Source organism: Falco punctatus (genome assembly GCF_963210335.1).
Source record: "Falco punctatus genome assembly, chromosome: 4".
Classification (NCBI taxonomy): Eukaryota; Metazoa; Chordata; class Aves; order Falconiformes; family Falconidae; genus Falco; species Falco punctatus.
In genome coordinates, this window is record NC_137583.1 from 67236832 (window position 1) to 67257617 (window position 20786).

The window sequence follows — 20786 nt, forward strand, 5'->3', positions numbered from 1 at the left end:
CTCCCTACAACTGGGAGGGATCATTAAAATCTGTAAGTGACTTCTGAATATTAATTTTGAGAACTTTCATTTGAACACCATTTCTTACATTGTTTTTACAAGAATACTCATTGCTGTAACTACTTCAGTATGTTTTCAAGTGTTGGGTATTTTGAAGTGGAAAAAAATTTCTGAGTTTGATCCTGTAAAAATACCTTGTTGAGCAATACGGCCTTAAAGAAGGATGCTTTGCACTGTGGGTGACAAGTTGAAAATCCATGCTGATTCCTAGAAGTGTTTTGCAATTCCAAAATTACATCAATGTGATCTGTTCTCTTCTTGTAGGTTACGAGGGAGTTTTCTATGTGTCACCACAACATGAAACTACATGTAGATGAGCCGACATATGTTTGTATCCTGGGTCTGAGGGATCAGAGGTTGACTGCTTAAGTACCACGGACAGAGGCTCTTTGAGGCAGCCTGGGATCTGCTGATACCATCGGCAAGCCTCTGCCAGGAGGTGCTGTGACATACGTCTTATTACCTATGGCTCAGCATAGAAGATACAGGTACCAAAAAGCCTCACCTGTCTGCTGTGTGAGAGGTCTCCTCACAGCAGCCACACTCAATTTCCTTTTATGCTTTGGTGTTCAACTTCCTGGAAGTGGGATTGGTTTTGGCTCTTTTGTACTTTACTGCTGCCCATAGAACCATCTCCTTCTTGGAAGATCACCGTTGCTTTTTGAGAGTCATTTGCATGATAGTAAAGAAACATGTTCAAGACTTATTTTTGTGTTCGGCAGTTGCATCAGAATTTGCCCTAACTATTTTTACGTTTGTCCAAAACCAATCCTTTAGTGCTTCATGTGCTCAGAAGGGGGCTCTTGAGTGCATGTCTGGAATATTCTTTGTGTAAGATTCTACTGGCTGTTAAGTTGGCCAGGAAAGTAAGTAAACTCCAGCTGGCTCTGCTCATGGGAAATGTTATTGATAGCACTGGTATGAAAGCCTAGATCCAAGTAAACCCCCAAGTAGTTGGAGTCCCATCTGTGTCAGTCAGTGGACTCTTCTGTTACCTTCCCAAAGCCTCCAACTGCATGAGGAGAATGATAGTTTTATACCCAGTGTGACTTCTAACATGTTAGTGGTGGTCAGCCGAATGAAGTAATTATGCATCCATTCCAAAAGCTAAACCATTTTATGATAAACAAAATCTAAGTGGATAATAACACAATTTTGTATTGTCATTGTCATATTATACTGTGTCTTTCTTACTTGACTGTTGAATTGTGTTTTACCAAAGCTTGAGCAACACACTCTGACTGCACTGGAAAGAAATGGCCAGCTTTTAAGTTACTGAGTAGCCACTTGATGTAATGCCATTTTATGTCAAAGATTATGCATCAGATTTTGTGATAAATACCACTGTTAAATTCAGGAGAGGTGGCAGTGTAATATTTGCTTCACAAATGCAATCGAGTATCTTCATTGTAGCATCCACGGAAGATTCTGATTGTCAGTCAGTTATATAGGATCCATACAGTCACATTTTTGAAAGAAAATGATTCCTTAACCCTACATATTGTCATATTGGAAATCATGACATGTCCTTTTTTCTGGCTTTAACAGGAGGTTTCAATTACAAAAAGCCTCAGTTAGTTGTGTGATCCAGAGAAAGGCTTGGTTTAGAAATCTGGTGGTGTTTTTGCATGAGGTATGGGCATACTGGGATCCATTCTGAAATATGATTTGGGAAAACTATTGCTGCTATTCTGTTTTTATTTATTTATTTATTTTCAGTTTCTGAAAAGCTATCAGAACTTCTAAATATCTGTATTTCTTCTTCCCAGGAACATCGTTCTAACTATTAAAAGGCATAATGCAGAATCCTTTACCTTTTTCTGCAGGTATAGTATACTTTCTATACTTTTTTTGAGAAATAAGATACTTGTGAATCAAAACGTGGAAGAAATTTCATCATCATTAATAAATCACTGTATAAATTGTCTACTATTCTACTCTAATATGGTTTTTTAAAAAAAGCCATTATACTGCCGCAGTTACCACTTTAAACAATCGCAATAGCTAAAATTATTTTCTTAAGACATTGCTAATTACTGTTACCATCTATAGTTGAAACTTGAAATGTATAAATTTGCTTCTTGTTTGATTCAGCAGAATGAAGTGTTAAGGGCTTATTACTATATTTTAGTCCTCATATAATTGAAAATCGTTGTCATATTTGGCCCTCATATAACTTGGGGTCAAGTCTAATTGCAAGTTAGACTACAAGACTAGCACAAACAATAAAATAAGTATATTTCTAAATATAAACTTAGATTTTTAGATTTTAAGTGCCTTTTCTCCAGCATTTATATCCTTACACTAACATTTTTGAACTCTATTCTTCTATGTTTTCTCTCTTCAAAAGTACTCTTTTGTTGATGTAGTTTTCAGTAGGGTTAGTGTCTTGAATTTTCCCCACCATTATTAGTAAGGATATTTGGACTGCAACTATGTATTCCCAAGCCTCTAAATCTGTAGCCATAACTTTAATTTCCTTTCCCTTTTGATCTGTGTCACAATGCTAATGTTTAAATAGGATTTTTAAACTTGAATGTCATTTTTAATGATACTTCTTAGATGTGAGTGAATGGTTGATGGATATGACATAAGCTGTAATGGACCTTTCAGAACCATTGCAGGTTGTCAGTTAAGTTTCCATTGTCAGTACTTATGTTAATTAAGGAAAGCACTATATATTACTTAACTTGAAGCCTTGAGCTTTTACTGTCATGTAAGTTTATACTTTACCTGTTTTGTGAAGACTGAGTATTTTTATGGTACTGTAATAAATCTGAGGAAGCTATTCCAGAAGGATGTCATGCAAATTGATCTTAGTTGATGAGTTCTGGGTCTAATGGGACTATTCTTTCAAGGGAGACAGTACTTACTGTTGTGTAAAGCTATCCACCTTGCAGTGTGCTCTACGTCCATAAGCTTATGACTGAAATGCTTAAATTAAATTGAGGCTTTTAAGTATTACGAGTTTTCCTTTAAATAGGAATTTGACCACTGTTACAGTCAAGTAGAATGTGTTATCTTTACATTAACACCATTTCTGAATAATAAGAGGAGAATATAGACTGTGAAGCTGTTTGCAAAATTAAGACTGATGAATCCATTTGCTTTGAGTTTTTTTAAAGACTTTTTTTTTTTTTTTCCTAAACAAAAATCCATTCCAGTCAGTAGTATCCTGTTAATCAGCTTGCACCCAGAGTGAATTTTAAGTGACATCCATGCTGTAAACTTTGGAAGGGAGGGTTCATGTTAGAAATCGTAACCAGATTGTGACAAGGAGCTATAGTAGAGTGAAATCGTGGTATTCTACAAATATACTAGTCTCAGTATATATATTTATTCATTTGCTATCACTCTTTTTTGTCCTCATATCAGGTGTCACTTTAAATGTGTTATGGCATTTGGAAAATATTGAGGCTATTAGCAATTTATAATGATTTATGTACAACTATGACATTTGTACATTTCTTACAAATATAAGGATTGAAAATAAATGGTATTGGAAGTAGAACCTATCCATCAGTTCCATTCAGTATAGCATTTTTGTCAGTCTATACTTTGAAAGTGCTTGTTATTTTTCAGTGAAGTATGGAAGTAATGGTTAGTGCAAGTTGAGTGACAGCATAAACCCTTCACTGCTGCCATTTGTCATGTCATAGCATGTATTTTCTGTTCTGTAATTTGAGACTTACTCCTTCAGGGCATCTATATTGTTATCAATTTAAAATATTTTATGAGAAAGGTGATTATCATTTGTATAACGAGCAATTGTTGCTCTGTGTTCAGATGTACTTTTCTGAATAATGTGAAATATTTAATTACTGAGATCGCAATTTTTTCCTAGGAATTATGAAATTATCATGGAAGAATCATGTTCTGTCACTCATACTCAAGCTAATATTTGCTGTTAAGCAAGTGCTGGCGTTTTTTATGGTGCTCCATAATGACATAAAACACCAGCATGCCTTAGGGAATTGAAATACCTTTGGCACTGTCAGATTTCTAAAACATTTTTGTTAAGATGACTCTAACATGAAATAATTGCGTACCTTATACAATTATTGTGCAAAATAAAAGGCTGTGCTAGTTTATTTAGGAATTTATTTCATACTTTTTTATCTTTTTAAAATATACAGTGGAAAAATATATCACAGGCTGAAATCATAGTTTTGCTCCTTGAGTATATTTATTCTCGTTTTTAAAAAAATCATACAGTTCTTTAAAAACTCATTGTATGGTTTAGTACATTTTGTATCCATGTTAGTACCGGTCATTTGGTGCTGGGAGATCTCAAACTTCAATTAGCCATGTAAATGTGTTCCTTAGCATCAAGTCTCACTTTGCTGGAACCCCTGCTGCCTTTATATCATTAACATAAATGCAGGTGCAAATAGCATTTATGTACTTTGATAGAAAGCAGTTGGAGACATTTCACTGTGGGACACGACACTTTCAGATTGTGTACATCTGTTCAAATAACGTATCCAAGCCAGTGACATGAATGCAAGGATAAAAACATCTGCCCCTGAGACCATTTGCCATACGGCAGATGCTTACATCTTTATTTATGCAGATGGTTTGTGTGATGAGCTGAGCAATGATGAAGGTGAGAAAGTTTGACAAAGATTTCAGGGTATTGCTTGGGATGGGAAAATATGTTTGTAACAGCGCTTCATTTTCAGATGTCTGCCAAAAGAAGAACATCTGTTATAAATACTGATGTTTTTAGTAATATGGATGTGTTATTTGGGGCATTAACTAGATCAACACAAAATCAGTAAAGGATTAAAAAACCACCCCCACTCTTGCACAAAAATTGTACTGCAGCTATATAAAAGATACTAAATAGTTTAATAGAAGTAATTACTTTTAACAGAAAGCTAAGGCTCAGCTGCTTTGCTTGAAGATGTTCTCAAGCTTATACAAAACATTTAATTGACTGTGAAGTTTGCAGAGGTAGAGTATTTTCATATCTGAACATGAAGCCGTTCAGAGGTTGCATGCAGCACTGTGAAAGATTTCATGACTTGGGGGATTTTTCAACAGAGGCCGTCTCCAGCGTTGCAGAATTAAGAGACAGATCGTTTAGCCTTTTTGTTGTTTGAAAATTACTGTAGGGTAATTGACGTGAGTCACAGATCTCAGCTGAGCTGGCACCTCAAGGAAGGACCAGACCGTGCCCCGGCGCGGCCGTCCCCGCCTCGGCGAGGCTGCCCGGCTCCGGCGCGGCCGGAGGCAGCGGTGACGGGCGCCCGACTCCCCCTGCTGGACTCCGCGCCAAGGGGCTCTTTGTCTGCCAGCACGCGCCAGAAACACGTGAATTTAATTAGAGACGTACTGATATTTCAGCACACGGCAAGTTAGGGGTATCATCTATGGCCTGCATTCCTGTTGAGCGCATTCCTGTTTTCATTCCCTCCTATGCTGGCACCCATTAGAAGTGTTTGCTGATAGATCATTTATCAGCCGTGTATTCAGTCAGCTCCCTTACAGCACAGCCAGGACCTTCTTTTGAGAACCAGTGCTACCTTTTAACAATAAATGGCTAGCGCAGCCAAGCTTAGCAATACCAATAAGCATTGCAAATAATTGTAATTATGCACAGGGGGAGGAAAAACATTCAGATACTGTAATTTAAATTGTTTTCTGCTACATCCTACTGCTAGAAAGGCCTAGGTATGTTCAGATTCAGCGGTAGGTGATAATTTTATATGTTCTGAAAACTAATGTCTTCCTAGCCAGGACCATAGTCTTTGTGAAGATGTTTTAGTTTTCTTATGCTACACAGGGCTGTGTCTGTCTTTGAAATACACGTATCTATTTGAAGTACTGTGGAGATCCTCTAATCTTTACTTTTGTTTTAAGCTGTAGTGGAATTGTCTACAGGTGATGAAGTTTTGCATATCTCAGCCAGAGCTGCAGAGTCCTTTTTTGAAGAAATTTGGGTCATGAAGAAGGAAAAGGTGGAACAGCTTGAGCAAACAAAAACCCGGGATAGAGGTTCCCCATTCAAAAGTTGGATCACTTAGGTCATTTTCAAGAGAAATGAGCTGTTTAAAAAATCCCTCAGAAAATACTCTCCCAACTATCATCTAAGTCCAATAATGTGTTCTGTATTCTGGCTCTCTCTTTCTTTGGGGAATGATACACCCTGTGTATAGTTCATACTGGAAGACTCAAAATAGGCCAGGCCAAGACTGACCGTCTTCTGATCCTCTGCTCATCTTCAGTGAGGGAGTACTTTCCAAGGTTTGTACTACAGAAGTCACCATACAGATGTTTTCAATGCCTCAAGTAAAATATACTTGCTTTATTGAGCCAAAGTGGTGAATTATTTCTTTGTTTTCTGTCGTATACAGGCTCTCTTCAGAAAGAAAGTGCTCTAATTTTCACCAAAAAGAAATGATACTCTAGAAAACAGAATAACAATTTTTCTCTTCTGTTGTGCTCTCTACTTGCACATCAGTGTTTACAAAAAATAAATTTTCGGACTAAGGGGCATAATTCCCTTACTGCAGTCAGACATACGTGTTTTCTCTCCCATGGAGGGAAGGGAAGAGGGTTGACTCTCAGTAAAACAAAGATAGCTTCTGTTCTCAGCTTGTTTGAAAGGGGGGCAAGAATCTAGTTAGAAAATGCTTATGATATATTCATAAAATGGTTCTACTTGACCTATTTGTGCTGCATAGTTTCTGAAGAATTCTGCCTTCGTTTTTGTAGCAGACTTGGTCATTATTGTTTCCTGTACTTAAGGAAAAAAGTCTATTAATTACCACTTACATTAGGCATATCAAGATTTTGTCCAGGTTAATGTGATCTTGATAGACCTTTTAAAAAGGACTTTATATTGACATAGACTTTACAGTGAATGAATTAGTGTTCAGGTCCGTATCCTTTTTGAAGCTCACTAAAATAAATATCAGCTGGCAGTTCTCCCAGAGAAGAATTTTTAAAAATGCAATTGCAATCTTTTCTTTTGAATCTTCTGTTTATCCCCACCTTCTAAAGTGCCTAATTTGTATTTGCAATGCCATTGAAGGTTTATGAATTATGAGTTTGTGACCAGTGGTTCCGTCACCTCCCTTCAGCTATTTTCTGAACAATTAGTTCCCCCAAGTGGCTGAGTCACTGAGGCCTTGCTTTGCAAATCTCCAGGGATGGTGTCCTCTAGGGAACAGAATGACTGGGCAAAACCTATGGAAATAGAACACTGGATTTGCAGTGATACCGAAATAATTTCCATTCTACTCAACTGAGTCCTGTTGGAGCAGCATGGTTTCTAGATAATGCCCACTTGAAGTTCAGCATGGTTGATTGCTGAAACTAATAGAGGCATATAGAAGCTGAAAGAGAGTCTTTGATGATCTATCTAACCGTCTCTCTCAGACCTGAGTTCAGTGCTCAGAGAGAAAAGAACCAATGTTTTCATCTTTAATAGTGATTTGTGTGGTTGCAGAGGCCAGGCACTCTCTCAAGCCCATAGATTTATCAGCATAAACCTTATTCCTAAGTTCTCTTACTGCCATAGTGGGGAAAAATGTGAGATTTCTTCAGCTGTAAAGGTGGACAAAGTTATTAGTGATTACAGATGCTTTATGTCTAGTTCTGTTTATGTCAGTTTTCATTTCTTGATCTGAAAATATTTTCATCTGCTTAAAACTTATTAATTATGTTAACCTTAATATGAAATGAGTAGCTTACAACTTGAAAGACTGTGCCTTCAAAAAAACCAAAATCTTTTAAAGTTCATAAACACTGCATGAGAGGTGTTAAGAGAACACTTGGATGTGCTAATAGATGTATTTTATATTCATTGCAAAAGAGTGTTTAAAAATCTCTTACATATGTATATTTTGACTGTAAGGTAAGACTTCCAAGACTTTCTTCCCTTATACAGTAGCACAGAAGTGGCTGTTTTTGTAGGAGGTTGTGTTAAGCCTTGCATTGCCCACATGTTATATAAGATGTTGCTTTTTGAATATTGATTTACCCACATGTAGCTAGTACATTTAATATTACAATTCAAAAAAGTTACCTCAAAGCTGTTGGCCACTTGTTATTCCCTATAGGAATAGTATTTAATGCATATTTTAAAAGTTACTTCTGTTGGGACAGTACAGAGATATGTGAAATCTAAATGTGTGATAATTGCAAAATGATGTCTTAGATTGTTATTGTTGCTAATGCTGATACTATGCTATTTAGATGCCTTGATTTCTTGATGTGTTAACTTTTGTTTAACAGGTCTGCTTTTGCATGGGTGTTGTTTTATGTTAGACTTTTCTTTAAGATACTGGAGCCAAGATGCTGGTGAGATTGTATTGTCAGAAAGAAGCCTTAATTGCAGAAAGAAACCTTAAATAGAATCATAAAGTCATAGAATAGTGTGGGTTGGAAGGGACCTTTAAAGGTCATCTAGTCCAGCCCTTCTGCAATGAGCAGGGAGAGCTTCAAGTAGATGAGGATGCTCAAAGCCCCGTCCAATCTGACCTGGAACGTTTCCAGGAATGGAGCATCTACCACCTCTCTGGGCAACCTGGTCCAGTGTTTCACCACCCTCATCATAAAAAAATTCTTCCTTATGTCTAGTCTGAATCTAACCTCTTTTAGTTTAAAACCGTTGTCCTATCACCACAGGGTCTATTAAAAATTCTGTCCCCTTCAGTCTTATAAGCCCCCTCTAATTATTGAAAGGCTGCAGTAGGGTCTTCCCAGAGCCTTCTCTTCTGCAGGCTGAACAGCTCCGACTCTCTCAGCCTTCCCTCGTAGGGGAGGTGCTGCACCCCTCCGATCATTTTTGTGGCCCTCCTCTGGACCCGCTCCAACAGGTCCATGTCTTCCCTGTGCTGAGGACTCCAGAGCTGGACGCAGCACTCCAGGTGGGGTCTCACCACCATGGAGTAGAGGGGCAGAATCATCTCCCTCAGCCTGCTGGCCACACTTCTTTTGATGCAGCCCAAGATACGGTTGGGTTTCTGGGCTGCAAGCACACATTGCTGGCCTATGTCCAGCTTTTCATATACCAGTACCCCCGAGTCCCTCTCCTCAAAGCTGCTCGCAATCCCTTCATCCCCCAGCCTGTATTGGTATCAGGGGTTGCCCCCACCCAGGTGCAGGACCTTGCACTTGGCTTTGTTGAACCTCATGAGGTTCACATGGGTCCACTCCTCAAGCTTGTCCAGGTCCCTCTAAATGGTAACGTGTCCCTCAGGCAGGCCAGCTGCACCACTCAGCTTGGTGTTGCCTGCCAACTTGCTGGGGGTGCACTCGATCCCACTGTCTGTGACATTGGTGAAGATACTAACCAGTGCTGGTCTCAATGTGGACCCCTGAGGGACACTGCTTGTCACTGACCTCCCATCTGAAAACTGAGCCACTGATAACTACCTTCTGGATGCAGCCATCTAACCAATTCCACATAGTCCACCTATGAAATCCATATCCCTCCAATTTAGAGAGAAGAATGTTGTAGGAGGCCATGTCAAAGGCTTTACAGAAGTCCAGAGAGATGATAGCACGATAATGAAGCGACTCCTATGTGTACTTTCAGAAAACAGAGGAAGCAATCTTGGAAATTGGGAATCCTGAGTTACCCAACAGTAGAGATGATTAATACTTTTTCTCCATTCTTTCTTTTTTATTGCACAATTATATTAGGTACTAATTTTATGAAAAGTAGGTCTGTATAAACTTCAGCATTTATCAGTATGTGATTGATAGTGCGATTTGGATGTTTGGGGGGAAAAAAAGACTGAATTAGACAGGAAACTGAAGAACTTCCCTGAATATGAACCATGTATCCATGATCTTGGATTACAAGTTGCTATTAAGTTATTATTATTACAAGTTATTATTAAGTTATCTCTCCAAAATAACTGTTTATGTCAAAAATAGTTTTAATTTATTTTCACACTGAAAAACATTGCTAGGGATTTTAAGGTTGAATGTCTGCTTTAATGGAGTCCAGTTAATGTCAATAAAAACATTTTTATTGTGTAACTTTGTTGTTGTAATGCTCTCTTCTGCTAAGAGTCTTTTGGAGACTATTTAAGGAATCCAGGAAGCATCTTACTGCTCACAGAATTTCTTGAAATGCGTTATATTCCTAATCCCTTAAGATAATGAACTTGCACAGACTTCCAAGCAAAGAACTTTCTAAATGATAAAACGCTTAGTGCACAACTAGCAAACCCCATTGATGCTCAAATCAGAATTAATTATATATAGCTTTAAAAAGATCTAATATTCCCTTTTAGAATTCCAACAAACTGTTTTTACCTTCCTCCTGTGGTATACCAGAACATCTTTTCTAAGCATATTTGTACATTCTGTATTTTAGTGCTTGTGTGAATGATGTACTGTGATTTTCCAGTCCTGCATTAGAATGCTTTGTTATATTGTTTAATTTTCTAAGCTATTTTAATTCCACAAAAGGACTCCTATGTAGACATAATTACATTACTATTTAAATAATCAAGTACTAAAAAGCTAAGAAATGCACGATATGAGATTATCCCTGTGGCTTAAATGTTTCTCCTTTCCAAATCACGTGTAATAGTAATGTTCGTTACCCATTTTAAGTTTGCATTTAATTCCCATATCCCACCCTCTTTGGCCTAGACACTTTCCAAGTCTCACTTATAGTTCTCTTGTCCTTTTCCTGCTTGCCCTCTGTATATCCTAGTTTCTCTTCCACACTGTCAGCTCAGCAGTTAAGAGATAAGGAGAGGCCATTCCTTTGTTCTAACTTGGGTGTTTGGACCTAAAGCTATAGTTTTAGGAAAAATGCAGCCCAGCCTGAAGCAAAAGCATGTTCACTAGAATGTAATCCTTGGGAAAATTAGCTGCTTAAAGTATCTGTTGAACACGTGCCAAGAGCTTACAACTTTGCCGGATTTGGGCAGCTTGTCACAGACAAAAGAGACATTGCTGTGTCAAATATCAAGGTCTTCGTCTATGCACAGGTGTGTTACTAGATTCTTTTTTTTCTTTTTATTTTTTTTTTTTTAATGCAGGCATACCAGGGGATGGCAGGCATTTTCTGTTGAAAGTAATTCTAGAGAATTATCTGAGGCAAATACCCAGAACAGAACATTCCACCCAAGTAGTTATTATTAGGCAAAGAGAGAAACAACTGCAAATTAATGGTTATAATGCATAGAGTTGGGCACTCCTGATTTGTAGGTTTTATGACCAAGCTTACCTCATATAGATATGTGGCAAAACTAGTTTTGAACCGAGAAGGCCAGATTCAATTTTCTAGAATATCTGCGGTTCTGTTGATTTGCATGGGATTATGGAAAGTGTTAAGTCATCATAGAATGTATTCCCTCTATTTAAAATAAAATAAATTAAAAAAAGCTCACGAAAGCTACTGAATCTTCCATCTTCCTGAGATTTTTGTTTTGGTGCTGTTGACTGTCTGCCATGACACTGAAGCTAAAGCATCCCATCTGTTTACCACATTAACCAGCTTTACTCAATTACTAAGCTATCACCTTGCATTTGCTGTGTAATGTATTAGAATTTAAAACATTTTTTGAGGAGAGAAAAATGGCAAAGAGCAAAAAGCAGTAGCTTTCTTAATGCATTAACTGGAAATTAATGTTTTTATTGCCTTTTTCTGGATTTTTGTTGGTTTTGGGGGTTCTTTGGGGTGTTTTTTGTCCTGGGATCTATTTATAACTGACTGAAGCACTTTTGCAGGTGGTGTTTTTTTGCATGCTAATCCTGCAGAGAAACATTGTGTCCAACAAAGTATGCTGGGTCAGCAAAAACAAGAAACTTGTGCTGGAAAGACAGTATCCACAGGTATTTAGTGTGTATGGAGATTTGGCAAAATGAACAATTAACTGTCATTGACAGAAATAAATGTAGTATTGTCTGTTAGAAAGCTGTACATTTTTTTTTCTTTCCCACAGAAGAGATATTCTTCCTTTCAAAATCAGCAAAAGACTCAGCAATGTAAACATGCATTTTATTAATAAGATACTTCATTAATCTTTTTCATCAGTATTCTCCCTTTCCCTTCAAAACAAGATAATCCTTTTTTTGTGTTATTTTCTGTCACTTGTCCAGTCGTACACAAATTAAACACATACCTACACAAGTGAGGTCGTCCTCCAAGGATTATATAAAAAGTTAACACTATTACGCAGTGGTTTCTGGAATTTTGGTGGTTTATTTTAATGTTCAAAATAGACCAGATTAATGGGGAAGATTAAATTACATCTGATGCCTTTTACAGGGTCTGAGTTCAGCAGTGTTACGTGCTTTACCTAGGGAACAGACTGAAGGAAGTATAAAAAGAAGGCAGAACAGATTGGAGTAGGGCAGACTTGAATGACTTAGGAAGGAAGGGGAACCATGAATGAACAGCAGCCCCATGGGAAGACTTTCTTTCCTCCAGGGGACTCTTCTCAGCGTGGCTATGTCAGAGACTTTGATGCATCATTGATTTTTTTTATTGGGGTATTACTGTCCAGTCCTCTACAATTTTAAGGTTGTTTAGAAGGGGTGAAAGCTTACTACATCCTGCAAGTTACTCAGTGATTTGATACTTGCAGGTACTAGCAAGGTAACCTTTTTATTAAAAGTAATAGTAACATTTTTACTAGCATGGTAAATCTTTTAACAGAGATTTTTAGAGTAAATGGATTGAATTGCATTTGATGTAACCTTGTGCATAATTATTTATGTCTACCTGATGCCCCAGCTCCATGCCTGTTTGAAAGACTGAGAACACAGCAACTGAAAATGAGCTTCACATCATTCAGATATTAAATCTGATGTTTTCATTTATTTCCTTTATTCTTAATGAAAGTATTAGAGAAAGAAAAAATACTGCATTCTGCTGAAGGACCTGTAGACTGACTTGCAGAAAGAATGTTGTCTAAAACCCAGGACCATCCTTAGAAATGCTTATTGCAGAGCCTCCCTTGACTGAAAATTCCCCTTCTCAGATACAAGACTTCATGTGTTTGCACAGGCGTGAAGGCCTTCAGGCCACAACTGTCAAGTCAAAATGAATCCTTTGAATTGGAGACAAATAATTTGGAAGTTTTGGAATAGAATTGGAATGTCCCTGAAAGATGCATACTACGTTTCCAGGTGGCCTTCTGGTAGCCAGACAGCCAGAGCATATTCAAGTCCTTTGGTGTCAGGGTGGCAAAGACATGAATTACTATAGCAGTTTCTCTGTGCAAAGGAAACTGCTGAAACTTCACGAAGTATAAATGGAAAAAATAGTTTGGTCACTGATGAAGCACACTCTTGTTAAGGTCAGTAGGACCTTCAGTCTGTGAATTAACTGGCTGCTTTTTCCTGATCTAAGATGCTAAATAGGTTTCCGCCAGTTCTTCCAATTAACTTTTGCAGTCCACAGGCAAAATCTTAACCAAGTCTGAAGGATCATCAGACAGATAGTCTGCATCTAGCCCATCTTTGTATTTTGACACAGCTGCTTATATACAGCAGCTGTGTTGGATGAGAGGGAAGTAAACAGTTGAGTATCATTTGCTTACGAGGGGCACTGCAATGAGTATTTCTGCACTAAACTATCTAATGTAAATTTGAGGAAAGAAAGAAAAGAAAAAAAAAGCTGTACTAAAGGCTGATACCAAGCATAGCTTGCCTGAAAGACATACTGATGATAAAACTGCGCTAGTTGGAAAAGGAGTGTTTGCATAAAATTCCCTTCTCAAACAGTTACATGAATGCTTAGTATTGTGTTAGCTGCATAAGAAGAATATTGATCTAAATGGACCTTGATTCAAAGAGCATTTTGTGGTTCATAGTCATGAAGGTTATGGCTTCTAGAATGGTACTTTTTTTGTGGAATGCTGAGAAAAAATGTGGAGAGCTTTTAAGAAAAGTTATTTTACTGTCTAATTTTGCAGTAGGCAAGTCAATGTATTTGAGAAGCATATGCTTATTTTTAAAGCTAGTGTCGTGCATTATTTCTACAAATATTTCCTTCTAACTTCAAATTAACCTTTTTTTTTTGTGATGCTTTGGCTGCCATTTCTGCATTTTTGTGGAGGTGACATGTCCACAGTAAAAATTCTGGCTTTTCCTGAACTCATATCGTTTGCTACCATTGGTTGGAGAGTGAGTGCCTTATAACTGCTGAACTGCTGGCTTTCCTAAAAAGTTTCTGCAAATCAGTGAATGAGATTTTGAAATAAAATTGGAGAGGTACAAGCCAAATGTGGAGAAAATGGAAGCTGCTTCATGTTGAATATTGGGGCAAGCTGAGTAACTGCTGATTTGCAAAAAGTCTATAATGTCGGTATATGTTAAGCGTAATCTGGAAAAATGAGAGCAGACTCTGTCCCCTAAAAGAAAAATACACTTGTCCTCTCATTTGCTGTATTTAAGCTGTACAATTTGACCTGTAACTAACGTTGGAAGTTCAGGGCTGGTTTGTTTAATGATTACAATACTTCACATCATTTTATTGTAGTTCTTGGAAGTACTTAAAAGTGCTTCCTCAAAAGCAGCAACAAGAAGATACGCTACACAAAACAAAAAATAATCTGAGTTAATATCTGAATTAGTATTCCTAGCAGTTGAAATGATAAAGGTTTCTATACTTTTTATATATATATATAAACAGACTATATATGTAGCGATTGTAGATTGTAAAAAATGGAAGCTCTTAGTGAGAAATAGTATGTGCTCCTAGCTTTTGTAGAATAAAAAGGGCTGTAGGGAGATAGAATTGTAAACCTGCCATGTTTCTGTTTTTGTTACACAAACGCTGTATGCCTGGCTTTATCCCTGTGTATAGGGATCTCTTTATATTTGTGCAGGGTTTCCATGTGTACAGCAGTCCAGTCTGCACAGAATATCTAGAAATCTTGGACACCTTTAGAGACATTGAGCAGAAAGAAAGTTATGGTGGTGCCCAGTAGTTTCACTTAACTGGAGGATCGAAGAGGTGCATAATAGATGTGGGGTTTGATACTGTAGATGACAATAAAAGGATCAAAGGTTTATGCCCTGCATAGTTGTTACTCTATGAATCTGCTGCAGGTCAAAAAGTTTTGAGAAGCATCAGATCTACTGTGTACACACTGTGCAGTTTATATGCGATTGCTCAGTGAGTCTAGCATGTCCTGAAGGCAGTGGATTTACTGCACATGTGCATACCATGAGTACGCACATGTATCTGTCCAGGAGTTCTGGTCACGAAATATGATAGCTCTGTAATTTACAGTGCATGTTGCAAAGTGTGTGACGTCTGAGAAGGACATCCAGGATTAAGATAAACTTATTGGAGTTTCCAGTGTTGGTAGTAATTCACAGTTACTTCTCCACGTCCATCACCGTGTATGATTATATCTGTAATGCAAGGCTTTAAAATGGTAAGGAATGGAAACTTCCTTATGGAATTAACCTTACTGCAATTTTTCAGGGTCCCAGAATCACTTATACATACCCTATTAAAATGTGACTCTTAAAGTGATTTTTTCTTGTATTGTTGCCTTCCTAAATTGCCTTTCTGCTTGGGATCTTTGTAGTTGAATTCCCAGTGATTGAGATTGTTGGGATTTTATGGTTTTTTCCCCCAGGAAACCACTCCCAATCTTTGAGAACTGGAAGCGTCAGCAGTTGAATTTGGGAGTTGGTAATGAGGCTGATATATGAAATTGTAGTGGTACAATTAACTGTGTATCAAATCCTTTCTATGGAGTGCCTGAAAGGTCGGCCTGTATCTCTGCTGCTCAATGCAGATTATTTGTTTTACTTAATTATCCTCACATTCTTCTTTACTGAAAAGTCTTTGTGACATTTACCAACACAAGTAGAAACAGGAAGGAATTGTGATACAACCTTGATAAATTGCACCTTTCAAGAAAATTTTTGAAATTTTGAAAACAGAGCAGTAGTTCTGTTGTGCATAAAGGCACGTAAGCATGTGTGTGATTGGGTGTTTAACAACAGTACATCTTCTTTCAAGTCCTCTTTGATTTTATTGCACAATATTTGCATGTTTTATAGCAGTAATTTTTTTAAAGTCTTCATCAGGTAAGCTTTGGTCTGTATCTGATAAAACCCACAAATTCTAAATGTTACAGAAACTGGAAAAGACAGTGTGACTCTGGGTGAGAGGTATGATCAGAGCAGGTGCTCAGAAAAGTTCTGCATCATGGAGTTTAAATCCTGTCCTGTTATTTCTTCCAACTGAATATTGCCAGAATGCTAGTGGAGCTTTTCCAGGGCAGAAGAGGCTTATAAGTGTATTTGTTCTGAAATGCCATGTAGTTTCTAACCTAGAATGAAATACCCATTTAAGATCAGATGGGGGGGGGATGTTTGCATATCTGTATTCAAGCACATTGCTTCAGGGAGTATTTTTGTTTTGTCCATGAAACTTTTGTAATTCTAAATTTAGTGATTGTTTAAATACCTGAATATTTTTAATGTTTGTGTGTAATAGTATCCTTTGTAAGCAGTTTTATTTTTGATACGGTAGTTTTTTAAAAGAAATGCTATATATTATATTACATCTTTGTTATGTTGTTATTACAGATAAACACAAATCCCCTTTGGATACAATACAAAGTTTTCAGAAGAAAAGTCAGTTTAGGACCATTGCTCCAAAAATGGTACCAAAAATTTTAACATCGGGAGTGGTTTCTTGTCTTCAGCCATCTTTGTCTGAGCAAAGTACACCGGTTTCAGCTGCAGTGTCTAAACCATTGGTGGTACCAACTCAAAACTACGCTGTCATGCAGGTGGCTGGTCATGAAGGGATTTTTTCTCTGTTGGCTGTGCCATATGTTGCCCCTGCCCTAACGCAGCAAGTCCAGCAGTCAAATGTGGCCCCTTCTGAAAACCTAAAGCTGCCTATCCCTCGGTACCAATCTGTAAGAAATAAATTGTTGAGTGACAAAAAACTGACACAAACCTCTGGTTTGGGTGCACATAACAAGATTCCTACCAAAGCATTGATCTCATCACAGACTTCCCCCATGACTACTTTAACTGAAGACTGTCCTGAAACTCATTCTAGTCCAGATTCAACTGAGCAAGAGATGCTAGCGGACCGTGACTCAGCTGAAATGGCAGTTGCCACATTAGTAAAGAAAAGCAATTGTGTGCAATCTGGATCTCCTTTAGTGAACAAAACTGAAATTGCTTACGGTAATGTTTCTGGGCCATCTGTAGTTAAAGACTCTTTATCCAAGCCAGCAAGTACAATTAATACCATGAAACTAAGTCTACGCTCTGTGAAGACAGCATCTGAAACCACAAGAGAGTCATTCATAATGTCTGAGAAACTAAAGGAAAAACCCACAAATTCTGCAAATTCTGTTGCTGTCCTGTCACCAGCAGTTTTTGGCAGTACAGTACAGATGACTCCATCAGCACCAAAAGGAAAACTTCCCATTTTGCCTTACTCAAGGATGAAAAATTCAGCGTTCTGTAAATCCAAGCAGAATACCAGTGTTACAGATGTGTCTGGTCCTTCACTAAGATCAGAATGTGAAAAGGTACCAGCTTTGGTGAAAATCTGTGATGTTCCTACTAAAGCAGCTGATAAGCGATTAGCTGTGTCATTTACACAAGTCCCCAGACAAACCATTCGAGAAAATACCTTCTCTGCATCCAACAAAGTAGATGTTGATAGTCTTAAAAAATTCAGTGGTGCAGCCTCTAAAAGAAGAGGCAGGAAAAGAAGAGCCACAGATGATTTATTGGCTTTTCAGACCAAGCGAAGGAAATGCATCATCAATAAGTTTAGAGAAGGAAGAGAGAGGGTGAAAACTGAACTTCAGCCGCCTGAAGGCGAAAAAGCAGAGGCAGTGAAAAAATACCGTAGTATTAGACCAAAACCAGTGGTAGTTGTGCAGGCTTTTGCACCGCTGACTTCTGCAGCAATAGTAGAGACACTGTCTCCTGACCATTTAGACCAAGATGTTTTCTTAAATAGTTCACTTCCCAATAAATATTTAAATTACAAGCATGGTGATGCTACATCAGCTAAATCAAGTGATTTAAGTAGAAATGCATGTTCAGCTGTACCTAAGCAGTTGCATAAATGTCATGTTTGTAACCATATCTTCCAGTTTAAACACCACCTTCAGGACCATATGAACACACATACAAACAAACGGCCTTACAGCTGTCGAATTTGCCGGAAAGCATATATTCATTCTGGAAGCCTGAGCACGCATATGAAACTTCATCACAATGAAGGCAAACCCAAAAAGCTTGTGTGCTGTGAATTCTGTGCTAAAGTTTTTGGCCATGCCAGAGTGTATTTTGGCCACCTCAGAGAAGTCCACAGGGTTGTTATCAGCACAGAGCCCTCTACTAGCGAGCAACAGCTGCAAGATGCTTTAAAGAAGAGAGACACAAATATTGAAGAGGCAGAAGAAGCAACAGAGAGGTGAGTGTTTTCACTAATAAATCTAATGAAAACAGGATTTCAGGTTGTCAGTGGAAATTCATAAACATCACCATCATGAAAATTGTTGCTTTCTTCCCCCCAGGTGAGATTCCTAATGGTTTAAATATTTTGTTAAGTAATCTAGTCAATCCATTAGACCATCCAGTATATTTTAGCTGATATATTCAATAGAAATTATTAGTGACACTTGAATATCCAAAATAATTTTGCATATATTCTAGTAATACCCAATGTACTGCCAGTGGAGCTATTTTGGTCGGTTGATTTCTCACAGCTAATGCTTTTTCTGTTAATCTGCACTGTCTTCTGTGTCTTGCCCATCTTAGAGTTTTCCCCAGAAGGTAAGTGAACCAACTGCAATAAGTGAAAAGCAATTCACATTTCAGTATTAGCTTATAGTTTGTTTACCTTGTTAAATATCAGTATCCTGTTTCCTTCTCTGGAGTGCTGTGAGCTAATCCATCTTGTGTGCTGCTTTTGTGATCATTTAGCCAAGTAGAAAAGTTAACATTTAACGTATTAAGATAGTTAGAACATTCTTTTGTCTCTGCATTATGATTTCGAGGTGAAGTTTCTTGACACATTATAAATGTTGGCTTTTTTTGCTTCTTCCACTGTGCATTTACTTTCATCATGCTTTATTAAGCTCAGGCTTTTAACCTGACACTTCACTATGACACTACCATTCAATGTTACACATTTCGCTTTGCATACCTCCACTCTGTGGGGCATCAGTTAGAAATTTTTAAGGTATTGAGCCTAAGAAACACCAGTGCTTTTCTTTCAGCCTTACTAACTGTTGTACGATGAATCATTCAGTTTATCTGTTTTGTTGGGTAATCTGTCTGATGTGTATAAATACAATATTATGTGGTCCTTCTCATAGCCCTTGTTCTCATGGTGGGCTTCAACCTACCAGATATCTACTGGAAATACAATACAGTGGATAGGAAACAGTCTAGGAGGTTCCAGGAGTGTGTGGAAGAGACCTTCCTGACACAGCTGGTGTATGAGCCAACTGGGGAGGTACCCCACTGAACCTGCTGTTCACAAACAGGGAGGGACTGGGGGTGATATGGTTGTCAGAGGACGTCTTGGGCATAGCGATCATGAGATGATAAAAGAGTTCGGTTCACAGACAAGTAAGGAGGGGAGGTCAGCAGAACAACTACCTTGGACTTCCAGAGGGCCAACTTTGGCTTGTTTAAGAGCCTGGTTGACAGAGTCTCTTGGAAGATAGTTGTGAAGGGCCAAGGTGTCTAGGAAGACTGAACATTCGTCTTAAAGGTGCAGGAGCAAGCTGTCCCCCTGTGGCAAAAGACAATCCAGCGGGAAAGAGGACCAGCCTAGCTGAACAGAGAGCTTTGGCTGGAACTCAGGGAAAAAAAGGAGAATTGACCACCTTTGGAAGAGGGGGCAGGCAATTCTAGAGGACTATAAGGATGCCATGAGATTATGCAGGGCAGACATTAGAGAGGTGAAAGCCCAGCTAGAGCTCAGGCTGGCCCCTGCTGTAAAAGAAACAAAAAAATGTTTTTACAAACACATTAGAAACAAAAGGAGTGTCAAGGACAATCTACATCCTTTACTGGATGCAGCGGGGAGCATTGCCACAAAGGCTGTGGAAAATGTTGAGTGAGGGACTTACTGGATGCTTTCTTTGCCTCTGTCTTCAGTAGTAAGACCAGTTATCCTCTGGGTATTCAACCCCCTGAGCTGGAAGACAGGGATGAGGAGGAGCAGTGTGAAGTCCCCACAGTCCAGGAGGAGATGGTTAGCAACCTGCTGCTCCACTTAGACACCACAAGTCTATGGGGCAGGATGGGATCCACCCAAGGGTACTGAGGGAGCTGGTGGAGGAGCTTGCCAAGCTGCTCTCCATCTTTTATCAATAGTCCTGACAAACTGGAGAGGTCCCAGAAGACTGGAGCTTAACCAATGTGACACACATCTACAAGAAGGGCAGGAAGGAGGATCCAGGGAATTACAGGCCTGTCAGCCTGCCCTCGGTGCCAGGGAAGGTTACGGAGCAGATCATCCCAGGCACCATCATGCGGCATGTGCAGGACAGCCACAGGATCAGGCCCAGCCAGCATGGGAAGACAGGTTTATGAAAGGCAGGTCCTACTCGATGAACCTGAACTTCTACAACAGATGACCTGCCTAGTGGAAGAGGGAACGGCTGTGGATGTTGTCTACCTGGACCTTAGTAAAGCCTTTGACACTGTCTCCCACAGCATTCTTCTGGAGAGACTAGCTGCTCGTGGCTTAGACGGGTATGCTGTACCCTGGGTTAAAAGCTGGC

At 38.6% G+C, this 20786-nt stretch overlaps 1 protein-coding gene across 11 annotated transcripts in view; it reads left to right on the plus strand.

Moving 5' to 3' along the window:
- The window catches only part of ZNF438 (zinc finger protein 438), a 59730-nt gene that overhangs the window by 32808 nt on the left and 6136 nt on the right, over positions 1-20786 (plus strand). For 5 of the 11 annotated variants that reach the window (XM_080384370.1, XM_080384371.1, XM_080384365.1 and 2 more), the window contains 4 exons: positions 325-548; positions 1830-1886; positions 11767-11871; positions 16597-18460. In XM_080384370.1, coding sequence (XP_080240496.1) covers positions 1859-1886; positions 11767-11871; positions 16597-18460 — 1997 coding nt within the window. In that variant the 5' untranslated portion in view covers positions 325-548; positions 1830-1858. Of the gene's footprint in view, positions 1-324; positions 549-1829; positions 1887-5179; positions 6310-11766; positions 11872-16596; positions 18461-20786 lie in introns of those variants that run through there. The other 6 variants (XM_080384367.1, XM_080384373.1, XM_080384369.1 and 3 more) reach the window with 6 other exon arrangements.